Source organism: Trachemys scripta, chromosome 1 (genome assembly GCF_013100865.1).
Source record: "Trachemys scripta elegans isolate TJP31775 chromosome 1, CAS_Tse_1.0, whole genome shotgun sequence".
Lineage (NCBI taxonomy): Eukaryota > Metazoa > Chordata > Testudines > Emydidae > Trachemys > Trachemys scripta.
Genome location: NC_048298.1, coordinates 267,110,646 through 267,131,530, shown reverse-complemented (window position 1 = coordinate 267,131,530; position 20,885 = coordinate 267,110,646). Strand labels below are relative to the sequence as shown.

Here is a 20,885-nt window from a genome sequence, read left to right as displayed (position 1 = left end):
ATCCAGTGTCTGGATCCTTTATCTTAAGTGGTACAGTTAATTTAAAACTCGTCAGTGTCTAAGGAATAGATTAAATTATTCCGTTTGTTTGCAGAAGCTGTGTTGTTTTGTCATTATATCATATCGTATTCAGTTAGGTATTAAATAATTGTATTGTTTCGACCAATTTATTTAGTTCTGAAATGCTTTTTACATTACAAATATGAGTCATCACGGCTTGTATAAAGGGAAATCAAGCCAATCTATTAGAATTGCCAATTTGAATTTTTTGAGGAGGTCAACACGTATGTGGACAAGGGTGAACCAGTGGATATAATGTACTTGGACTTTGAGAAAGCCTTTAACAAGGTCCTTCACCAAAGACTCTTAAGCAAAGTAAGCAGTCATGGGATAAGAGGTAAGGTCCCCTCATGGTTCAGTAACTGGTTAAAAGATAAGAATAAATGGTCAGTTTTCAGAATGGAGAGAGGTAAATAGCGGTGTCCCACATGGATCTGTACTGAGACCAGTGCTGTTCAACATATTCATAAATATTCTGGAAAAAGGGGTAAACAATGAGGTGGGAAAAATTGCAGATGATATAAAACTACTCAAAATAGTTAAGTCCACAGAAGACTGCAAAGAGTTCCTAAGGGATCTCACAAAACAGAGACTGAGCAACAAAATGGAAGATAAAATTCAACATTGATAAATGCGAAATAATGCACATTGGAAAATATAATGCTCTGGATGTCCCTAGCCTCTGATTCCAGAAGCTGGAAGCGGACGACTGGGGATGGATCACTTGAAAATTGCCTGTTCTGTTCATCCCCTCTGAAGCACCTGGAATGGCCATCGTCAGAAGACGGGATACTGGGCTAGACGGACCACTGGGCTGAGCCAGGATGGAAATTCTTATGTAACATCACTTACTGCCATTTAAAAATTAGATACATTTACTACCCTCCAATCTCTCAGTGTAGTAGCTGATTTTTAATAGAACGATATCATTTTGTTAGCAGCTTAGTTTCTTCATTCTCAGATCCTTCAAAATCTTGGATAAACATCTGTTCCTGGAGACTTGTTGCTATTTTATTTATCAGTTTGTTCCAGTACCACCTCTTCTACCATTTTGATTTTTGACAGTGTCTCATTTTTATTAATTGATAAGAAAACATGTCTAGACTAGGTATCTCCCCAGCATACTCTGTGGTGAACAATAACAGAAAAAAATTATTTAACTTTAATACACTGTCAGCTTCTCCCTTTACTCCCTGAAAGTGCAGACCTGTCAACTATCTCACAGGATTCCTGATTCTGATGCAGAGAACTTAAAGTATTTCTTTATCACAGAGGGAATGACAACAACTCCTACATTGAGATGTTGTCAAAATCAGGCCCGAGGTGTCTGAAGTTGGCCATCCAGAAAATGAGAAACGGAGTTAGTGGCCACCTGCAAAAAATTTAATTTTAGTAACTCTCCCAGTATTGCACAGAAGTCTGTGGCAGAACCTTCTCTTGGGTGGCATTCAATGGACTTAACCACTTTCTCTTCCTGTAGTCCCCTGCCTCATTCTCAACACACCTTTCAACTTCTAAAGCAAATGAGGCAGAAGTTCTATAAACAGACTCATTTCACTATGCAATCTGATTCTTTGGGGGGGGGGGGGGAAGAGTACGGGATAGAGGACTAGTTCTCAGGGGGTGATCCCATTCCAGGAATGATCCCCCTCAAAATGTTGTACCCTGCATGAAAGATAGAGGGAAGAACAAATGCCACTTACTGATGCTCCAAAATCTGGCTTTAAAAGCCAGGATAACAATGGACAAAGCAGGAGAGCTAAGTTACCACAATGTTTGCCAGACTGGAGCACAGAATCTGAAATGAGGGCAGAAGAAGCATAGCCTTGCACCAGAGCCTCATGGACAAATCTAAACTGCCTCCAATAAAACAAAGCTAAAAACAACATAATTGAGTTGGAAGAGCGAGATATTGTTCTAACCAAAGCTGCTATCTCTACAAAATTAACTTAGATTTGTTAGTTCCTGTGAATTCTCATAAATGGATTTATGTTAAGTTTTTATGAAAAAAAATATTTTAATCAAGCATGAGAGCTCACAGACCTGTAATAAAGAATCTGTGGAATCTGTCCTCGTGTCTGGTTTGTGCCATTACTGCTCAGGCTACACGTACTGAACGTAAATGTCACACCATCTGGACACTGGACTGTGGTCATTCCCCCATCTCCATTGGCAGTGCGGCTTCCATAGTTCCTCAGACGGACTGCGTATTTCACATTTTCCTTCAAAACAAAAGCCAGAAACAGCATACAATATTAGACTGGTACACAAAATTTGTTTCATAATAGTTTGTAGTATTCATGTTGAAAGCACATTTTCTACTTAATATAATTTTATTCAATTATATAAAAGCAGTACACGGTCAAAAAGTATTTTATACACACTAACTTTCAACTTAAGGGAATACTCTAAAAATAAAATTAAGTGGAAAAAAGTGTGGCATCTAGTAAAAGTCAGAACTTGTCTGCCCTCAAAGTTTTTGTTCACAGTGATGTAAACTGTATTATTTCTGGTTTCTTTAAAAATAACTAAAAGATAACATACCCCATTGACTAGAAACTCCAGAAAATTAGCTGCCAGTATATATCTAAAACTATTTTAATTAGTGCACAAGTTACATTCTATTGAACACTGACACTCAAAAATAAGATTTCATTCATTTTAGAATTTGAACTTGACACTTATTGGGTAGCTAATGAAATGACAGTTTTCTCTAGATGTTTTTTTTAATTTCTCAACAAAACAATATAAATTTAAATGAAGCATGTACTTTTCACATATATATAACAGAACCTCAGCTATTTTTCAACACCAATTCAACTCTAATATTTAATTTTGTAGAATAAAAATCCAGCATTTACTGACAATAAATGGGGAATTACACAGCTTTTCCTTTTATTTACCTTCAGAGGCACAACTTTGTCAAGTCTAATTTCAGATATGTCGCTGGGGGAATCATCTGTGGTGTATGTTCCTTTTACTAACTCTAAGGATGTCCATCTATGGGAATGAGTTGAATCTCCAGCATGATCACTCTAGTTTGAGGAAATATAAAATCAATTTTTAATTTGTATAAAATGTAACAATCTATTCAGATTATGCACTTATTCTAATAATTATACTTTCAAAGTTACTATGTCAGAACTCTGTGTACCACAAATACCACTGTTTTTAAAGAGCTAAAAACCCTTCAGCAAATAAATAAGAGCTCATTTACGCCAAAAACTTAGGTCAACCTAGCTACGTCACTTAGGGCTATGAAAAATGTCACACCCTCTGCAACAGAAAAACCCCTTCTGTCACTGTAGCAAGTGTATACACCACAGGGCTGCTGCAGCTCCACAGTTGTACCGCTGCAGTTTGTAAAGATGTAACCTATGGCTCTCCTCATAAAAAGTGACTTTTAAAACAGAGAATTTATTTTCCCATAACTGCATGCTCCTACCATTCAGAACCCAAGCTCTGTGCCCAAAAGTGAACAACTAGGACTACAGGTGCACCAAATCACACCTTGTGTCTTCACTAGAATGAAGGTATTGCCACGATACTTCTGCACAATATGTTGTCTTGGGAGCAAAGGACTTAATTCCAGTTGCAAACAGATTTCTGCATAGCAGCATTCTGAATTACCTCTGGCTGTAGTCTATGGCTTTTCTTTTTGATATGAGCATTTTCTATGATAGATTGGTAGGTGAGCCCTCCGTAGCATGTTGCACCCCAGACCAAACTCTCGTATATTGTTTGCCTTTTTTTGGTCAATTTTCTGTCTATGCTATTTATCTCCTCCTCCATTTTTTCTTTTCTGTACATGTTGCTTTCAAAAAGATTTCCTCTTCTATCCCCATCCCCCATTATTTTGTTTCCCTTCTTCTGGGGGTTCCCTCTGGTTTCTCCTGTCCTACAGAACCCCAAACTCTCCTAGGTGTTTTTCTCCCTTTTCTCATCACCAGAAGGCTACATGCCATATGGAGTAGGAACTGATTATCTATGGACAGATTCAGAGGCCAGAATACATGTGCTTTTGCATCTGAGATGAGTGCCACAAAAGCAAAGAACAAAAATTTGGGGTGATTTACTGATTAATTTTTTGTAGTACAATAAGGCCTCGAGGCCATAACATATCAGGGACCCATTCTGCAAGGAGCTAGTACAAACACATGGTAAGAGACAAGCCCTGTCCTGAACATCTAAGAATCTAAACCAAAGGATGAAAGGAAATATTACCCCTCATTATACAGATGGTGATCTGAGTCACAGAGAGATTAAGGGCCTGATCCAAAGCCTATTGAAATATATAGTAGGACTTCCATTTATTTCAGTGGGTTTGGATAAAGCTGTAAGTGACTTCCAAAGGTCACAAAGGAAGTCTATGTCACAGATGGGAATTAATGCAAAACTCCTGAGTCCCAGTGCATCATTGTAATAAAAAAAAACATCCTCTCACTCTCAGGGAATATCTGACCCACAATTGTGCACATGTGAGTGTCTTCCAAGTATGGCTCTATTAGGGTTAATTGAGAAAACAGGGGAAGATGGAGGACGGCTTTCAGAATCCAACTGCTGTTTACTCATAGTTAAAGGAGTACATTTGCAAGGAGGAAGGGAAACAAATTTACTCTCACTACGATTCTGTTTCAGATTTCCCTCCGCCATACTTCCCCTTCCCGAATAGGCTGCCATTCCCACCCCTCAGGGTTGGAAACAACATATCTATATACTGATAAAACTCAGCTGAAAGGATATGGCCTCCCCTTACCACAGCTTCTCTCTTTCCATACTTCAGTGTTATAATTGTATTTATTAAATCCAAAGAATTTTAAGATTTTATTTGGAATAATGCTACTCATATTCATACTAATATTAAGTTGTAACATGTTGTATTGGTGCACTGATATCTTGGAGAGTAAAAATATACATGTCCTACTTTACCATATATTATTTTTGTTTGGATTTTTTTTTTCAAGTGCAATACTTACATCATCAACTAACACCTCCAGCTCATATTCATGAATTCCTCCTCCTCCATAAACAGAAAACCCTACAACAACTACACCAGGTTTGTCCACAGAGAAACAGATTGCATCAGGGGACCCATTACCAGTATTCCAACTTCTTCCCTGACTTGTTTTAGTGAATCGGTTTGTGCTGGATTTGACAGAATGAAGGGAGTTAAGTCCATCAACCTGTAAAGAAATAAATATAAGCAACAACTAGAATATACTTTGTTTTAATGGAAGAAAGCAAAATTATCTCAATTATATAAATATTTTAACTTAGTAAATGTAGGAAGCAGGTGTTAGAACAGAGACTCACAAAAGAGGACTTTATTGCAAATTTAGTTAAAAATAAAAAGATTTATAGTAACTGCATCTTTTTCTCAATTTGTCTAAAATATCTGACTAAATATTTTTAACAAAACTAAGCAGGAAATATTTTAGAAACTTTAAAATGGCAAATTTTGCTTGAAATTTCTTTTGAAGGAAATATATACAATATGTTAATGTCATGTATCACTTCTGTCACTCTTAGCAGATCAAATGAATCACTTTATTCATTCTTAAGGGGTCAAAAAGTTCAGCTGATTTTTGCAGCTTTTGTTTTAAGAATGGATACGGCAAAATACTGGAAGTACTGTTGTACTACTAAATGGAAAATTACTTACCTGTAATTGGAGTTTCTTTGAGTGTGTGATCCCTATCTGTACTCCACACACTGTATTCATGCTCTCTATGTGCACGAGAAGGGAGAATTTGCAAGTAGTGTCTGTTGGTCTGCATCCTTGCCCCTGGCGTTCCTCATGCTCAGTACTGAGGTTACAAGGGAAGGTGCAGATCAACAACCTCCCCAGTTCCTTCTCTATCATGAACCCAGACATAATCCCAAGCAGAGGGGAAGGAGGATGAGTAGTGGAATATAGATATGGACTACACATCTCAAAGACCCCCCAGTTACAAGTAAGTAACCTCCATTTCTTCTTGAGTGCTGGTCCCTATGAGTATTGCACATGTGGGTGACTGCTAAGCAGTAGTCAACTAGGAGGGGATACAAGGATGCAGCAGTATAGATGTATAATACTACTGTCCCAATGACTGGGTCTGCAGAAGAGGCTGGGACTAAAGCTTAATACTTCATGAAGTTGTGGATGGAACACAAAGGCTGCCCTACAAATGTCCAATATAAGTACTTCCTGAAGAGATGCTAATGAAGTTGTCTGTGCTATAGTGGAATAGGACCTCACTGTGACTGGAGAAGGAAGATGTGCTAACTGATAGCAAAGGATGATACAGCCAGAGATCCACTTAGAGAGTCTTTGAGCACACAATGCTTGCCCCGATCACTCGCTATGGTGACAAATAGTCTAGACAACTTCCTAATTGATTTCATTCTTTGCAAATAAAACGTTAAAAGCTCCTCGGAGGTCAAGGGAATGAAAATTTTCCCCCTCACTGGAAGCACGAGGTTTTGGAAAGAATACTGGTAGGCGAATTCATGTGAAACTTGGTGATTACCTTAGGGATGAAGTCAGGTGGAGGCAAAAGGAAACCTTTTCCTTATGAAACATGGTGTATTGCAGATCAGCCATAAGAGTTCCCAGTTCACTCACCCGCCTGCCTGACATGATGGCAACGCGAATGGAGATCTTCATAGACAGGTGGAACACTGAGCATGCAGCTAACAGTCCAAATGACAGTATGGTAAGTATTGAGAATACAAGATTGAGGTCCCATTGGTGTGTGGGCTTCATTAGTGCTTGGAAGGTCCTCATGAGGCCTTTTAGGAATCTGGTTGTACGCAGGTGAATAAAAACACAATAGTTCTCCTCCAGAGGTGGAAGGCATTGATTGCTGTTAAGTGGACCTGCTGCAAGCCAGTAGAAAGGCCTGATTGTCTTGAGAGTGAGGAGGCAGTCAATACCAGGATCCCAGCACAGTCTTTGGAGAGAAGAGATTTTGTTGTGCCCAGCTAGAGAAATGCCTTAATTAATCTAGGGGTACATCTACACTACAGCGGGGAGTCGATTTAAGATACGCAAATTCAGCTACGTGAATAGCGTAGCTGAATTCGACGTATTACAGCCGACTTACCCCGTTGTGAGGACGGCGGCAAAATCGACTTCTGCCGCTTTTTGTCGGCGGCGCTTACTACCACCTCCGCTGGTGGAGTTAGAGCGCCGATTCGGGGATCGATTGTCGCGTCCCAACGGGACGCGATAAATCGATCCCCGAGAGGTCGATTTCTACCCGCCGATTCAGGCGGGTAGTATAGACCAGGCCTAGGTAACATTTTCTGGTGGAGTCTTTTCTGCTGTAGTTGAAAACAGTCCAACTGGACTCCGAAAATGAACACTGTAGGTCTGATGCCTATCCAAATACCAGGCTGTGATGTGGAGATAGTCTGGGTTGTCATATCTGATCCCACCATTCTCCTGATTCAGCAGATCTGGGAAGGGCTAGATGCTGATGGGAAGATTGAAGATTTGCAGGAGGTACAGAAACCAGAATTGCCTGGGCCACTTGAGTGCTATCATGATTGAACAACTTCAGCTGAGCGCAAAGACTAGCCAGGCCAGCCTCCAGGCTGATTAATGAGCTCAACTGAGTTGTGATTAGGATTGCCTGATTGACAGGTCCATTTGGCTGAAGAGAGCCAGCAGGCCTCCTGTTAAGCTCAGCAGCATCTGGTCACCAACTACTCAATGCTTTTTGCCCACAGCTGTGACCACTCTTGCCTCTGCCTGCTATTGCCTTTCTCTAGCCCTGATCCTATCCTGCTCCAGCCCTGCGTTCCCTTCCCTGCTCCTGGCTCTGACCCTTGGTCCCCAGATCCAGTCCCTGATGCCCTCAACCCAGTTCTAACTATTCAGTAAGACTGTCGATACCTGCCCCGACAGGTGCAATGAAAATGAATTGTGAATCACCAACTCGTGGTCTATGGAGATGTGTCTGCTGAAACTGTCTGCCAGAGAGTTTTGTGCATGAAGGAGGTACATCACTAAAAGAATGGAGTAATTCCAGATACACCAGTTCCATAAGTGGATGGCCTCTATACAGAAAGAGATTTTACTCCTTGTTTGTTTATAGAGAAGACAGTCATCATATTGTCTAACATTATTCAGACAGGGCAGGACCATGGAAGTGGGAGGAAAGCACTTTAGGCCTTTCATACTGCCCGTAGTTCTAGGAGATTGATATGTGATCAAAAAATGTAGGCAGATCCAAGTCTTTAGGGCCCAAGCATGAGATCTGATCCTGCATTTGTGAGAGTGCCCCTCACTCTCATGAAAAGCCTGAGAGCTCATGCTTGGAGGGGCGCTGCTTGCAGACGGAGGCCTGTGTACAGGTGGGGGGAGGGGAGTACTCCTGGTCTAGATCTGATTGGGGTCTCATGGCTTTTTCCATGAGGTGCTTCCTCTGTTGAAGCTCTCGTCCTTCTCAAGTTTGGGGTCGGAAAGAGTGGCAGATGCTGCACGTGGCAGAAACATGAGCCTCTCTAAGGCAGTAAAGGCAGCGTTAGTAGTCACTGCTGACCAAGAAGGAGCAGGGGCAGGGGAGACAGTTCTTAAGCCTTGGAACTCTGTGCACAGTCCTTCTTCCAAAGGGAGAAAATAGGGAGAGTCCTCAAGGCAGGGAAAAAAAATGCTCTATACAACTTAAAAAGTCTACTAGAAAGGCACTAAAAACTATAAAAACACTATTATTTACAGAATTATTTACAATATATGTCAACAGATAAGAAGACTGAAGCAGCTTTGGACACAGAAGATTCTTCTGACTCAGACCATACAGTGGAAAGAAGGAATTGGAGGGGAGGTTAATCCACAACTTCCCTTACACCCTTAGAGTACGTCTATACTTACCTCCGGACCTGGCGGTAAACAATCAATCTTCTGGGATCGATTTATCGCATCTGGTCTAGACGCGATAAATCGATCCCGGAAGTGCTCGCCGTCGACGCCGGTACTCCTGCTCCACGAGAGGAGTACGCAGAGTCGACGGGGGAGCCTGCCTGCCGTGTGGGGACCCACGGTAAATTCGAACTAAGATAGTTCGACTTCAGCTACGTGAATAACGTAGCTGAAATTGGGTATCTTAGTTTGAAGTAGGAGGGTCAGTGTGGACCAGCCCTTAGTGTAGGCTATACTGCCATTTGAGACATGGCTGGGAGGAGAGTAGGTTGGTGAGAGTTTAAAGATGTCAGTCAAGCTGCCCACTGGATGAACTTTGTGGGCTGGAGCATGTGCAAAAGGGACTCCTCAGATGAGGAGCTGTAACAATGTTGCACTCATGAAAGGCTACACTGGATAATGATTGAAATGCCATATGTAGTCATGAAGTATTCAAAAGGTACTTGTTAACCCATCATATCAATGGTTATCTGTCTGATAGTTCATGTAAATGTTATCTGAACCTTGCTTGATTAATAAGGTTCTACTATTAGTGGATATAATCTGTAAACTCCTGGCCATGAGTTGGAGTTATCTGCTGGCCAGGTTGCTCCACTGTGAGGTCCAAGGGGACCTGAGGCACTTTTGGGTTTCCTCAACACTCCTTATCAGTTTGTGGTGAAATTGAACAGTTCCTTACGAATACTGTGCAGGATAGGAAGCAAAAGAAGGTTAGAAGAGTCCTTCTGCAAGGCTTGATATAGGTAGTTAGAAACTTAGTTTGAGAAAATAATGCCCTTGTGGCAGAGGTGACTAAATTAAAAGACCAATTGGTGGAGGCCGTTGAAGGGAAGGAGGATGCAAGCCTTAATAGCCAATAACAGCTATCTGGCTTGTGTTCAGGAGCAGGAAGAAACAGTGGCCAAACCGTCTTAAATGAGATGATATTTAATTTTAACTCTACCTGAATAGTATTATTTGTAAATTCTCAAAAAATTCATTCTGTACACAGAGTAATTGCTGTAATTTTGGGAAAGGTACACTGTATTCTTCAGCCATAACAAAATGGCTAATCGTGAACAGCACTTCAATAATAGAGAGTGATTACACAATTTAAAAAGAAATATTTTAGTTGTTTGAGAGAGACATCTGAGGAACAGCAGTAAAATCAGTAAAAATTTTCACACAGGTAGAAACATTAAGTGCGATCACAGTAAATATTACACTCAATGTACAAATACTGTAAAACACTTATATCAAAGATAATTTTACAGAATCATTATTACCTCAGATCCCAGTGCAGAAGCTGTAAGTTCACTCACAATACTAGCAAGAAGTCCACAGGTATTGGAAACCAGGTGTGAAGAGAAGAGCTCATTTTCTCGTCTAAGACTGTTTCTGACTGGTAACACAACTATAACCAGCATTTTTTCTAGCACTTCCCGAAAGCTTGTCATCCCTGAGATATTTTCTTCATTCTGTGGTATGAAAAAAGTATTAGAAATGACAAACAGTATCTCTATATACAAATCAGCTTGTAATAAAATAAATTATCTGTAATAATAATTGAGGCATCGGTACCTTTCTTAATTAGAACTTCAGATCACTTTAAAATCAAACCATAAGAAAAAAATTTGTGATGCTAAATTCACATTCCTACATTTTGCATGAGCTGTGAATAAGATGATTAGCAGATTTATCTGGTAAAACTTCACATACATCAACGTATAAACTATCCTTTATACATCATTGCATTTTTTGCATTGACTCTGACATTTCTCAGAACTGCAATGGTGGTGAACGTTTTAAATTTTGATTCCTTAAAAAAAAATATTAAAAAACTGTACACAGTCTCAGCAATGCTCATACGTAGTAGGATGTACAAACCAGTTACAAAAAGAATCCCAATCTAAAAATTGCACTGATACTCTGCAATCCAAGGAAAACACTCACCCACTACTCAAAAAACTCCAACTTTTATTTGAAACGTGGGTCTACTTTAACAGAAAAAAACCTCAATTTTTCTGAGAATAAGATTTTACCAGTTCAACCCCCAGTACCTCTACATAAAAGTCAACTTGTAATGAAAGAATTTAATTATCTTGCAGTAATTGAAGTATCAGTGCCTTTTTAAATTAGATCATCATAAATTTTAAAAATCAGGACTTAAGGAAAATGTTGACACTAATTCATGTTTACTGTACAATCGTAGCAATTCAACAATTCATTCAGCCAGACAGATTTATGTTTTTGTCTTCTCAAATACAATAAAAACTAGGTTTCATTAAGAATATTATGCTATAACCGGAAAGAGAATTCCTAAATAGGCTTGTGCATAGTCACAACGGTCATAACAGACCCTTATAGTCCATTACCTCATCAATAGCTATATCCCAGCAATGAAAGCTGTCTCTACTGGAGGAGAATGTCTCACCTTTTTTCATATAGCATTCATCATGAATCATACAATGAAAGTCAATGCAGAGATTAACCAGATAAGTATCAAACAGTCTGCATGTCTTCTCTGTCCCAGAAGCTTCTGCTTTTTGTAAAGGTATGTCTACATTGCATAGTCAACCCAGGTTCTGAGTCAGTTTTACACCCAACCCCCCCTGTACCATTCACACACAGCCTTCTGAGAGGTGCCAGAAGCCTCTCAAGATGCAGGCCTGCTGACTAGCCCAGGGGCATGAGTCTGATCCATATCCTACTGTGGCACAGGTCTAAGCCTGCTAGATTTGCAGTGTGGATGTAGGCAAAGCCCAGGTCACCAGGCTTGTGTTTGGAAAGATCATCAATGCTATCCCACAATCCCATAGGCCTGTGTGTTCTGAACCTTTAATCCTCAAACTTTCCCACCTGACTTCCAGGAACTGGAAGCAACCTCCTGGTTAAAATACAACTGCCAGGCATTTAATCCATCCTTCACGTGAGCTCCTCAGCTAACCCTATCGTACATTAGCTATTCCCACAACTAAGAAGCAGACTAACACTCAGCATACTGCTAGCTGGACAGAGGAACATAGAAAGATTATGATGAATCTGTGGTGTGAGGAGAAGAGCCATAGTTTCAGCAAGAACACAAGAAATGAATATGTGTACATAAGCATCTTGGAGAGGCTGGCAGCACCTGTGCTCCACCAGCCCAGAGCTCAATGCTGGGAGTGGTTTAAGTCCTTCAAGAATGCCTACCACAAACCCAGGGACAGGAACCACACCCCAGGGAACTCCCTATCTACCTGCCCCTTCTACAAGGAATTTGATCAGGTGCTGCGGACCACACCAAGAGGCCTGAGCAGGGATGTTTATAACCACAGAGGCAGAACCAGAAGAGTGCCTGCAGTTGCTAAATCAACCCCTCAAAGTAACCCTGTTGTTGATGCCAGTCCCAGATCAGGCTATGCTGCCACAGCAGCTGCAGCACATCCTAGGCCCATATTCAGAGGATCTGTTTTGGGATGGCCCTGGAGAGCACCCATTTCTGGCTGGTGATGCATGTGAACTTCTCACACAGTATGTATACACAGCTCCTGGCAGCAAGCCTCCCAGCTCAGGTGAACAGACTCAGGCTTGCACTACCCCTAAACATATCTGTTAGTATTGTGGGTTGGGCTGGAGCTCAGGCTCTGAAGCCTAGGGATATGGGTTGACTTCAGAGACCAACCTTTAGCCCAAGCCAAAACTTCAAAGCCCTGCCTACACAGCTAGTTTTAGAGTACTAGTCCGAGTCCAGCAACCCGGACTGGGAGGCTCACTGCCATGGGCTACGTAGACATACCCACAGAGTAGGAACTCTAGATGGTTGGTTAAATTCCAGAGCCGGGAATACTTATTATGGCTCCTTTGTAGTTCAGAAGCCCACTCCATTCACAGATGTGATCAGACACCAGATGCCAAAAAATCTCCTTAGAACAGACAGATGGCACTCCTCTGCTGCTCTGTTTCTATCCAAGCACTTCTAGAACCACAATGTCCTCCAGACTTTGTCTTGCCTTAAAGGACTGTAAAATCATAGTAACAGGGTCCTCTTTATAGGAAACCTCTGCATCAATGGGAAAAAATAAGGAGACTTGTTTATTATTTTAATTGATTTTGGTATGTCAATTTATCATGTCTCTTGGCTTAAAGCATGGCTTGCAGGAGCTTCTAAACTGGCCAGTGAATGAAAGATGAATAAAATAAATCCAATTCATATAAAATATCATATCCTGTGACCTTGAAGTACTGCAGCCCTGGAAAAAGGGCAATAGTGTCTTCCCCAACCCACACCTGAGTCAGACAATGTGATCTTATTTTCCTTAGCAGACCCTTTCACCTCTGCTGGGCAGAGGCAAGGAACCAGAAGCCTGGGGAAGCAGATTCTCAACTAATATGCAAGAAGAATCAGGAATGAAATGATGCAGGAATTCTGGCCAGGGCTGATGAACAGCTTGATTACAAGAGAAGACTATAGACAGAGGGAGGCAACATAGCAGGAGAAGAGACTGGTGATGTAGTTTGTGCAACATGGCCAGAGATTGAGGAAGGAGGACAGGGTGTAGCACCAGAAGCTTTTTGAGAGGTTGCTCACTGTCATGCCACCAGGCTACAAGCTCTAGCTCCACATGCTGAGTCCCCCTCCACGCTACCACATGCTGCAGCCTCTGCAGACAATGGACAATTCTGGGGTTGTCTGGTTCATGATCCAAGCAATAAACAGTGCATGGAACAATAAAATGTACCCTGTACATCAGTCTACACCTGTTCATCCACAGCTTATGCATGCAAATCACACCAGAATGGGCAAGAAGAAAAGGGGAACATGGGAGAACTGCTGTGGTACCACTGTAAATAGCTTGGCCATTTTGCACTTGTTTCCCACTTTTTTTCTGACTGTTCTCGTTTACTGTCTTTTTCACCTTGATGGCACCTGGTATGCCTGTAAGGTTTTAAAATTATTTACATGCTTGTTTTAAATAAAGTATTCTATTTGCAAATAAGAACATGTTCCAAGGTTCTATGACAAGGTTCCCTTTAATGAATTTATTAAAAACAACACAAGAGTCCATAATCAGTGTGTGGAGATACATGAACAGTTGTATTAAATTCATAAAAACAAACTCCACTGCAGCAGCCCATAAACTGTATGTGGAGGCACATGAAAGGGGGGCTACTTACCTGTATTGTAACTGGAGTTCTTCAAAATGTGTGATCCCTATCTGTATTCCACTATGGGGGTATACATGTGCCTGAGACCGGAATATTTTTGCTAGCAGTGTTCGTTGGTCTGTGCCTGCATTGTTCACCCCCTTGAGCTCCGGACTGAGAGCTTAAGGGGAAGTGCACCTTCTCCAGTTCCTTCTCTAGCATGAATCAATAATTAAGTCTGCAGCAGAGGGAGGAGGATGGATGGTGGAATACAGATAAGGACCACATATCTCAAAGAACTCCAGCCACAGCACAGATAAGTAACCTCCCCATTTCTTCTTTGTGTATTCCATTGTGGGTGATCGATGAGCAGCGTCTATTGTGGTGGTGGGTGTGAGGAAGACTGGAACACCACAGACGGGAGCACAGGAAGTGTCAGCTTTCAAGGCTGGTACTAAGGCCTAATATCTGGAGAAGTATGGGCTGACTTACAGGTTACATTAATAGGAACATCTCAAAAGCTATTGAAGCTGTCTGAACTCTGGTAAAGTGGACTTTCAAATCTTGTAGTGGAGCAGTGTTCGTTCATAACACAGTAGGATGCACCCTCAGATCCATTTGGGAAGTCTTTTCAGACAATATGTCTTCCCTGCCATCCATTCTGCAAGTGATATGAACATAGGCCATTTAAATGGTTTTTATTCTTTGCTGATAGAATACCACTGCACTATGAACATACAGGAAATGCTGACATCTGTATTTGCTAGAGGTGTGAAATTTCAGGAAAAGTTAGGTGATGGGCTGATGGAGATGAAAGTCTGAAATCACTTTAGAAATAAACTTCTGATTCAGTCTCAGCATAATCTTAACTTTGTGAAAGACTGTGTATTGTGGGTTTGCCATAAAGTCTCCCAGTTCATCCATCCATCCAATCGAGTTGATGGCTCCCAAGCAGATGACTTTTATGGAGAAATGATACAGGAAGCCAGACACCAATGGTTCAAAAGGAGGCCTTGTTAGTGCTGAGAGGACCAGACTGAAGTCCCAAGAAGGAAGAGATTTGCTTACAGCTGAGAAAGTTCTAACTTAAGTCTTTCAAAAAATGAATTGTTACAGGATGGACAAAAACAGAGCAGCCATTGATCAGAGGATGGCAGGCACTGATAGCTCCCAAGTGGACACCTATTGAGCTAAGGGAAAGACCTGAGATCTTCAGGGAGAAGTAGTAGTCCAGGATAGTAGGGATGTTGATTTTTTCTGGAATTATGTGACAATTATTGGCCCAGATGGAAAACCTTTGACACTTGGATGTGTAGTATTTTTTCATGGACTTTTTCCAACTGTTGAGAATAGCACGAACTGCCTCTGAACAAGCTTTTCTAGGCTAAATGCCCATCCAAAAAACAAGCTCCTATTCTCTTCACAGGGCTAGAAAGGCTACTGGAGGGAATCTACCTCCTCTTGTGTGGGAGGGAGACTAACTTGCTTATACTGTTTCTGTTTGGTGAGTAAACTGTGTGAAGCTAGTCATGCAGTCAACCATGTCTTACAAATGCAGGATGCCCCATGACACAGGAGGATGAAAAAGGAGCAAACCTGCATCTGTGGGCTTAGTCTGAGTTGTGCAGCAAGCTCTTCTGTGGCCTGGAACCTGTACTATTGAAGATACACTTTTGGCTGTGATCAAGTCTAGACTCGCTTCTACAAACACTATGGACTGGGTTGTGTGTGATTAGGGTGATTAACCACGGGAACAGACAACCAAGGCAGGTAATGGATTCTCCATTTCTTGAAGTCTTCAAAACAAGACTGGATGCCTTTATGGAAGATGTACATTAGACAAACAGAACACAAGTTACTAGGCTTAATGCACAGGTAACTGGGTGAAATTGAAAGGTCTGTGAATCTATGAAAATCTGTCAGTATAAGAGTATGAGGACACCATGCAGTTTTGCAACTTTAACTATCACAACTACTTGAAGTTATTTGTATTAAGGAAAACTAGAGTCACATTGTATTATATAAATACATATCTATAGGTATCTATATTATGCATGTACTATCTAGCCAGCCTTGCTGCTTTTCAGTACTATGGACAGCAAAATTACTTAAATGTAAAAATTCTTTACTGAAGATATTTCTTGATCTATTCATCGTCTCGGGTTTGTGCTTCTACTATAAAACTGGTGGGTATTTTTAGCTAAAAATATTAGTTTACACTAGGAATGTTGCACACTACCTTTTTTCTTCAAATGCAGTTAACTTTATAAAATATCCTTGATCTCAGGGACTCCAACCTCTACAGAGTCTTTACTGTAGGTAATGAAAGCTATTACGAACATTTTAAAAAACGAAAACAGGGCGCTATGAAAATAATCAAGATGAGGAAGTGTCTCATTTGACAGCAGTATATACATATTGCATATACAAAGGCAAAAACGATAACTTACTGGAGAAATCGCTACCAATAACATAATATCATTCCATAAAACATAATCCATCTTGCACCAAATTACCTTGATTCTCCCCTCCCCCGCAAGTTCAACATCTTGTTTTATTGTCAACAGGAAATCGAGAAATTGCACAATTGCACTTTTTCAATTTTGAGCAGTATATGGATTTGGCAGGATAGTTTCATTTATAACTGCTTTTCTTTCAAGGATATAAACCTTTAGTTTGAGAACTATTCTCCTCCTGATGAGAACACTCAAAATGCAAACAAACACGAATGGCAATTACACCCACTCATCTCCCAAATCATCTTTTTTTACATGCAAGTCATTAACACCCTTTTTGAAAAATCACTGAGTTAACATGGGTTTAACCTTCCTTTTCCACTCTCAGCAGATTTTACTAAATATGGAGCTCACAACAAGCATGATAATTTAAGCCCCTTAACATTTCTTCTTTTCAATCACTATTTTTGTGACGCAGACACATTTCCAAATAAATGCACCACAAAAGACAACAGTGGTAAATTAGATTAATCTGATATCTCCAGAGTGGTGTCATGGGTGAACTAATCATCCATTTAGGGGAACATGTGAACTCCCAAACTGAGCAAGAAAGCCACAACCATTACCCAGCATTTTGTGAAAACAACTGGGACTGATGCCAGCCTCAAAGCCCTGAACGTACTCATGATGTTCCGCCTACAATTAATCTAAGATACTGTGGTGATAGGGAAGTTTCCCTATAGGTAAGAATCAATAGCATCCAGGGCAAGAAACAGAAAAGATGTGACCATCTTGAATTTTTTCTTGACCAAATATAGATTCAAGTCCATAGCACCAGAATGGGTTGGAGTCTGCCTGTCTTTCATTATCAGGAAGAAACTGGAATAAATGGATCTCTCTGCCAGAAGGAATTTACTTCCTGCTGTGTCCCTTCTTGATAAGGCCATACCCAAGTGTGTACCCAGAGGCCAGGGGCAATCAGCAGAGGTTGGGCTTTTTTAAAAATTTCATCTTGCAGGTAAGCCATAATACCAAGAACCATGTGTTCTAGATAGCTACGGACCTCTAATTGGCATGGTAAATGGTCCCAATCTCCCCCCAATAAGGTGGTTTGGCAAGCTATAGCAAGTAGCTGACTGTCTAGATGTTCTGGACCCCTTAAAAAGCCAGGTGCTTGTAGACAGGGGGCCTAGAATGCTTTCATTTCTGTTGCTAGTGAGCGGATATGTCTGTGTAAGGAGGTTCTGGACACATTGAAAGCCAATCATTAATGTAGAAAAACATATCACCACCCCCACAAATAGTGGTGAGGAAAGTGAAATACACCAGAGTCAACTCAGTTAAACATCTACTCTGCCTTCCATAGAGAGATTTCTGCCGTTTCCCAAAGCAGTTCTCCCCAGTGTAGGGTAGTTCTTCAGGTTTCTTCTTGAACTTTTGGTGGAACCCAGACTACTGCAGTGAAGCAGATCTTCAGGTTTCCAACAGAGCTGAGGCAGCAGCTCTCTTAATCCTATCACCCATATGAAAGGCTTCCTATACAAGATTCTGGACCCAGGCCAAGTCCATATCTTTGTGACCAATCCTTCAAAACATCTAGGATCTGTCATGTTGATTCATTAAAGTACAGTACTGTTTTTGAACATATAATATTATTGCTTCAGGACAATGCTTCATTCATTGTGGAGGCTGGGTGGCTTGTGGATTTTTTTTTTTTTTTTTTTTTTAAATCCTTGCTTATGTGTGGTCCTCTGACTCTTTCATTGCAGACCTTCCAATCTCTGAACGAAGCTGGGATCTCCCAGGTACCAGCCTCAATCACTTCTCACTCTTGCTTTATTTATGATCCAAAAGTAGTGTGAGATCATTCATTAAAGCCTATCAGTCTCACCGATCATGGGGACACATTAAAAAAAGCCTTATTCAGCTTATGTGGTCATATGTGCAAAGTCAATAAAAAACTGAGATTATTAATGAAAAATATGTAGTAAAACTAATAGCGACAAAAGGGTATTTTTCCCCAGTGTACTCAAATGACTAAGCTACTTTTGATTAAACTTTCCAAAATTTAATTTTCTCTCCAGTTGAGAACAAATGTGGGAAGTTTCAGCCTAAATGATGAATGTTTGACAAAGTTGTAAGCATCTGAAATAAGCCACTTAGAATGGAAAGACGTAGGCAACCTAGGCTACAATCCTATAAAACAGACCCAAATTCCCTTTCCATTCTACTGGTTTGCTGTTACAAAAAAAATAAATAAATAGATTTCAGAAAATTTCCTAACCTGACTAAGTTTTTCCATATGGGCTACCAAGAGCGGGAAACGGTGGGCCAGTGCAGAGTCATTCTCGGTGCTGACTTGTTTGACCATGGATCGCAGCAACACCTCTCCATCATAAGTGATAGGAAAGATAGAGGTCAGCTTTACGGAAGTATGACACAGGGCTGACATTACAGCTGCAAGAAGCCGGCTACTTGATGTTTTGAAGTTTGCTTCCTGGATGTCCTTTAAAAAAAAAGAGAGAGAAAATATTAAACAAATAGTAAGTGAAGTATAGGTTTTGAAATTCATACTATTATTTTGTGCACATTCTACTGTACATACTTATATAGCCCCCATCACAATAGTATCTGAGAACCTCACAATGCCTCTGTGAAGTAGGGAAGTACTATTATCCCCATTTTACAGATGGGAACTGAGGAGCAGAGAGACTAAGTAACTTGCCCAAGGTGTCACAGGATATATTTCAGGCAGAACTGGGAACTGAACACAGATCTCTTGAGTTATAGTCTAGTTCTTTAAACAAAGGACCATCCTTCTATTCTCACACTAGTTTCCTCTCTCCTAGTAAAAAGCAACAGAGGGTCCTGTGGCACCTTTAAGACTAACAGAGGTATCGGGAGCATAAGCTTTCGTGGGTAAGAACCTCACTTCTTCAGACGCAAGNAAATTTGGGAAGTAAAATAACATTTGAGAGAAATAATGTGTTAATAAACTTAAGTTAAAAACTATTTGAGATCCAAAGAGTGAAGGTAATGTAAAATATACAAGAGAATTGACATTTTAATGCTTTGCTACTTACAGCAAACATTTTAAAAATAGATTTAATAACTAAAGTGCCACTGGAAAAAGCCTTTCACTGTGATTTAGAAGCTTCTTTCACAAAAATTAATATTAGTTATAGTGGTGCAGTAACCTGAATGTTTCTAGGAGAGAGTATCAGAGGGGTAGCCGTGTTAGTCTGAATCTGTAAAAAGCAACAGAGGGTCCTGTGGCACCTTTAAGACTAACAGAGGTATCGGGAGCATAAGCTTTCGTGGGTAAGAACCTCACTTCTTCAGATGCAAGGCTTGCGTCTGAAGAAGTGAGGTTCTTACCCACGAAAGCTTATGCTCCCGATACCTCTGTTAGTCTTAAAGGTGCCACAGGACCCTCTGTTGCTTTTTACAGATTCAGACTAACACGGCTACCCCTCTGATACTCTCTCCTAGAAACATTCAGGTTACTGCACCACTATAACTAATATTAATTTTTGTGAAAGAAGCTTCTAAATCACAGTGAAAGGCTTTTTCCAGTGGCACTTTAGTTATTAAATCTATTTTTAAAATGTTTGCTGTAAGTAGCAAAGCATTAAAATGTCAATTCTCTTGTATATTTTACATTACCTTCACTCTTTGGATCTCAAATAGTTTTTAACTTAAGTTTATTAACACATTATTTCTCTCAAATGTTATTTTACTTCCCAAATTTATGACATTATCAAATTACAATTTTTAAACCTGAAAATTATGTCCTCAGCAGAGTAATGAACTTAAGCATATGAATGATTTTAACCATAAAAGTTGGCCTTAGTACGCTTAACAAAATCAGTTTCATTTACAGCTATTCACATTAGGTCATAGCTTCAATAGGGACTATTGGGACTGTGACACTCCCATTTATTTCAATGAGAGTTAGTTGCCTAATGAACTCCCATTGAAATAAATGGGAGTTAGGCAACTAACCTGCATAGATGCTTCAGAAAATCCCACTAGGTGACTATCTGCATCTTTAGGAATCTAAATACCTCTGAAAATCCAGCCTGTGGTGGCCAAAAACAATCTGCCAATTCACTAACTACAGTTAATACTTTCTTTGTTTATTAAAGTTTTAAAAGCAAAGCTGATGCTTATTTTTCTTATGTATCATTTAAGATATTTTAATTTAATTAATAAAAATGTTTTGTGCATTTTCAACTAAGTATTTCCATCCAAAGACAAATCCCACAAACACAAATACCAAATAAAAAATTATCTAGTAAATAAACGCATCCTACACCATTTTCCAAAATAGTGTGTCCAAAAGGTTATCTATAAAA

General features: G+C 40.2%; 1 protein-coding gene across 13 annotated transcripts in view; it reads right to left on the bottom strand.

The window, feature by feature from the left end:
• The window catches only part of MYCBP2 (MYC binding protein 2), a 395,137-nt gene that overhangs the window by 181,348 nt on the left and 192,904 nt on the right, over positions 1-20,885 (bottom strand). For all 13 annotated transcript variants that reach the window (XM_034758293.1, XM_034758294.1, XM_034758297.1 and 10 more), the window contains 5 exons: positions 18,812-19,033; positions 10,231-10,422; positions 5,037-5,243; positions 2,964-3,095; positions 2,104-2,282 (listed from right to left, as the gene is read on the bottom strand). In XM_034758293.1, coding sequence (XP_034614184.1) covers positions 2,104-2,282; positions 2,964-3,095; positions 5,037-5,243; positions 10,231-10,422; positions 18,812-19,033 — 932 coding nt within the window. The remainder of the gene's footprint in view (positions 1-2,103; positions 2,283-2,963; positions 3,096-5,036; positions 5,244-10,230; positions 10,423-18,811; positions 19,034-20,885) is intronic.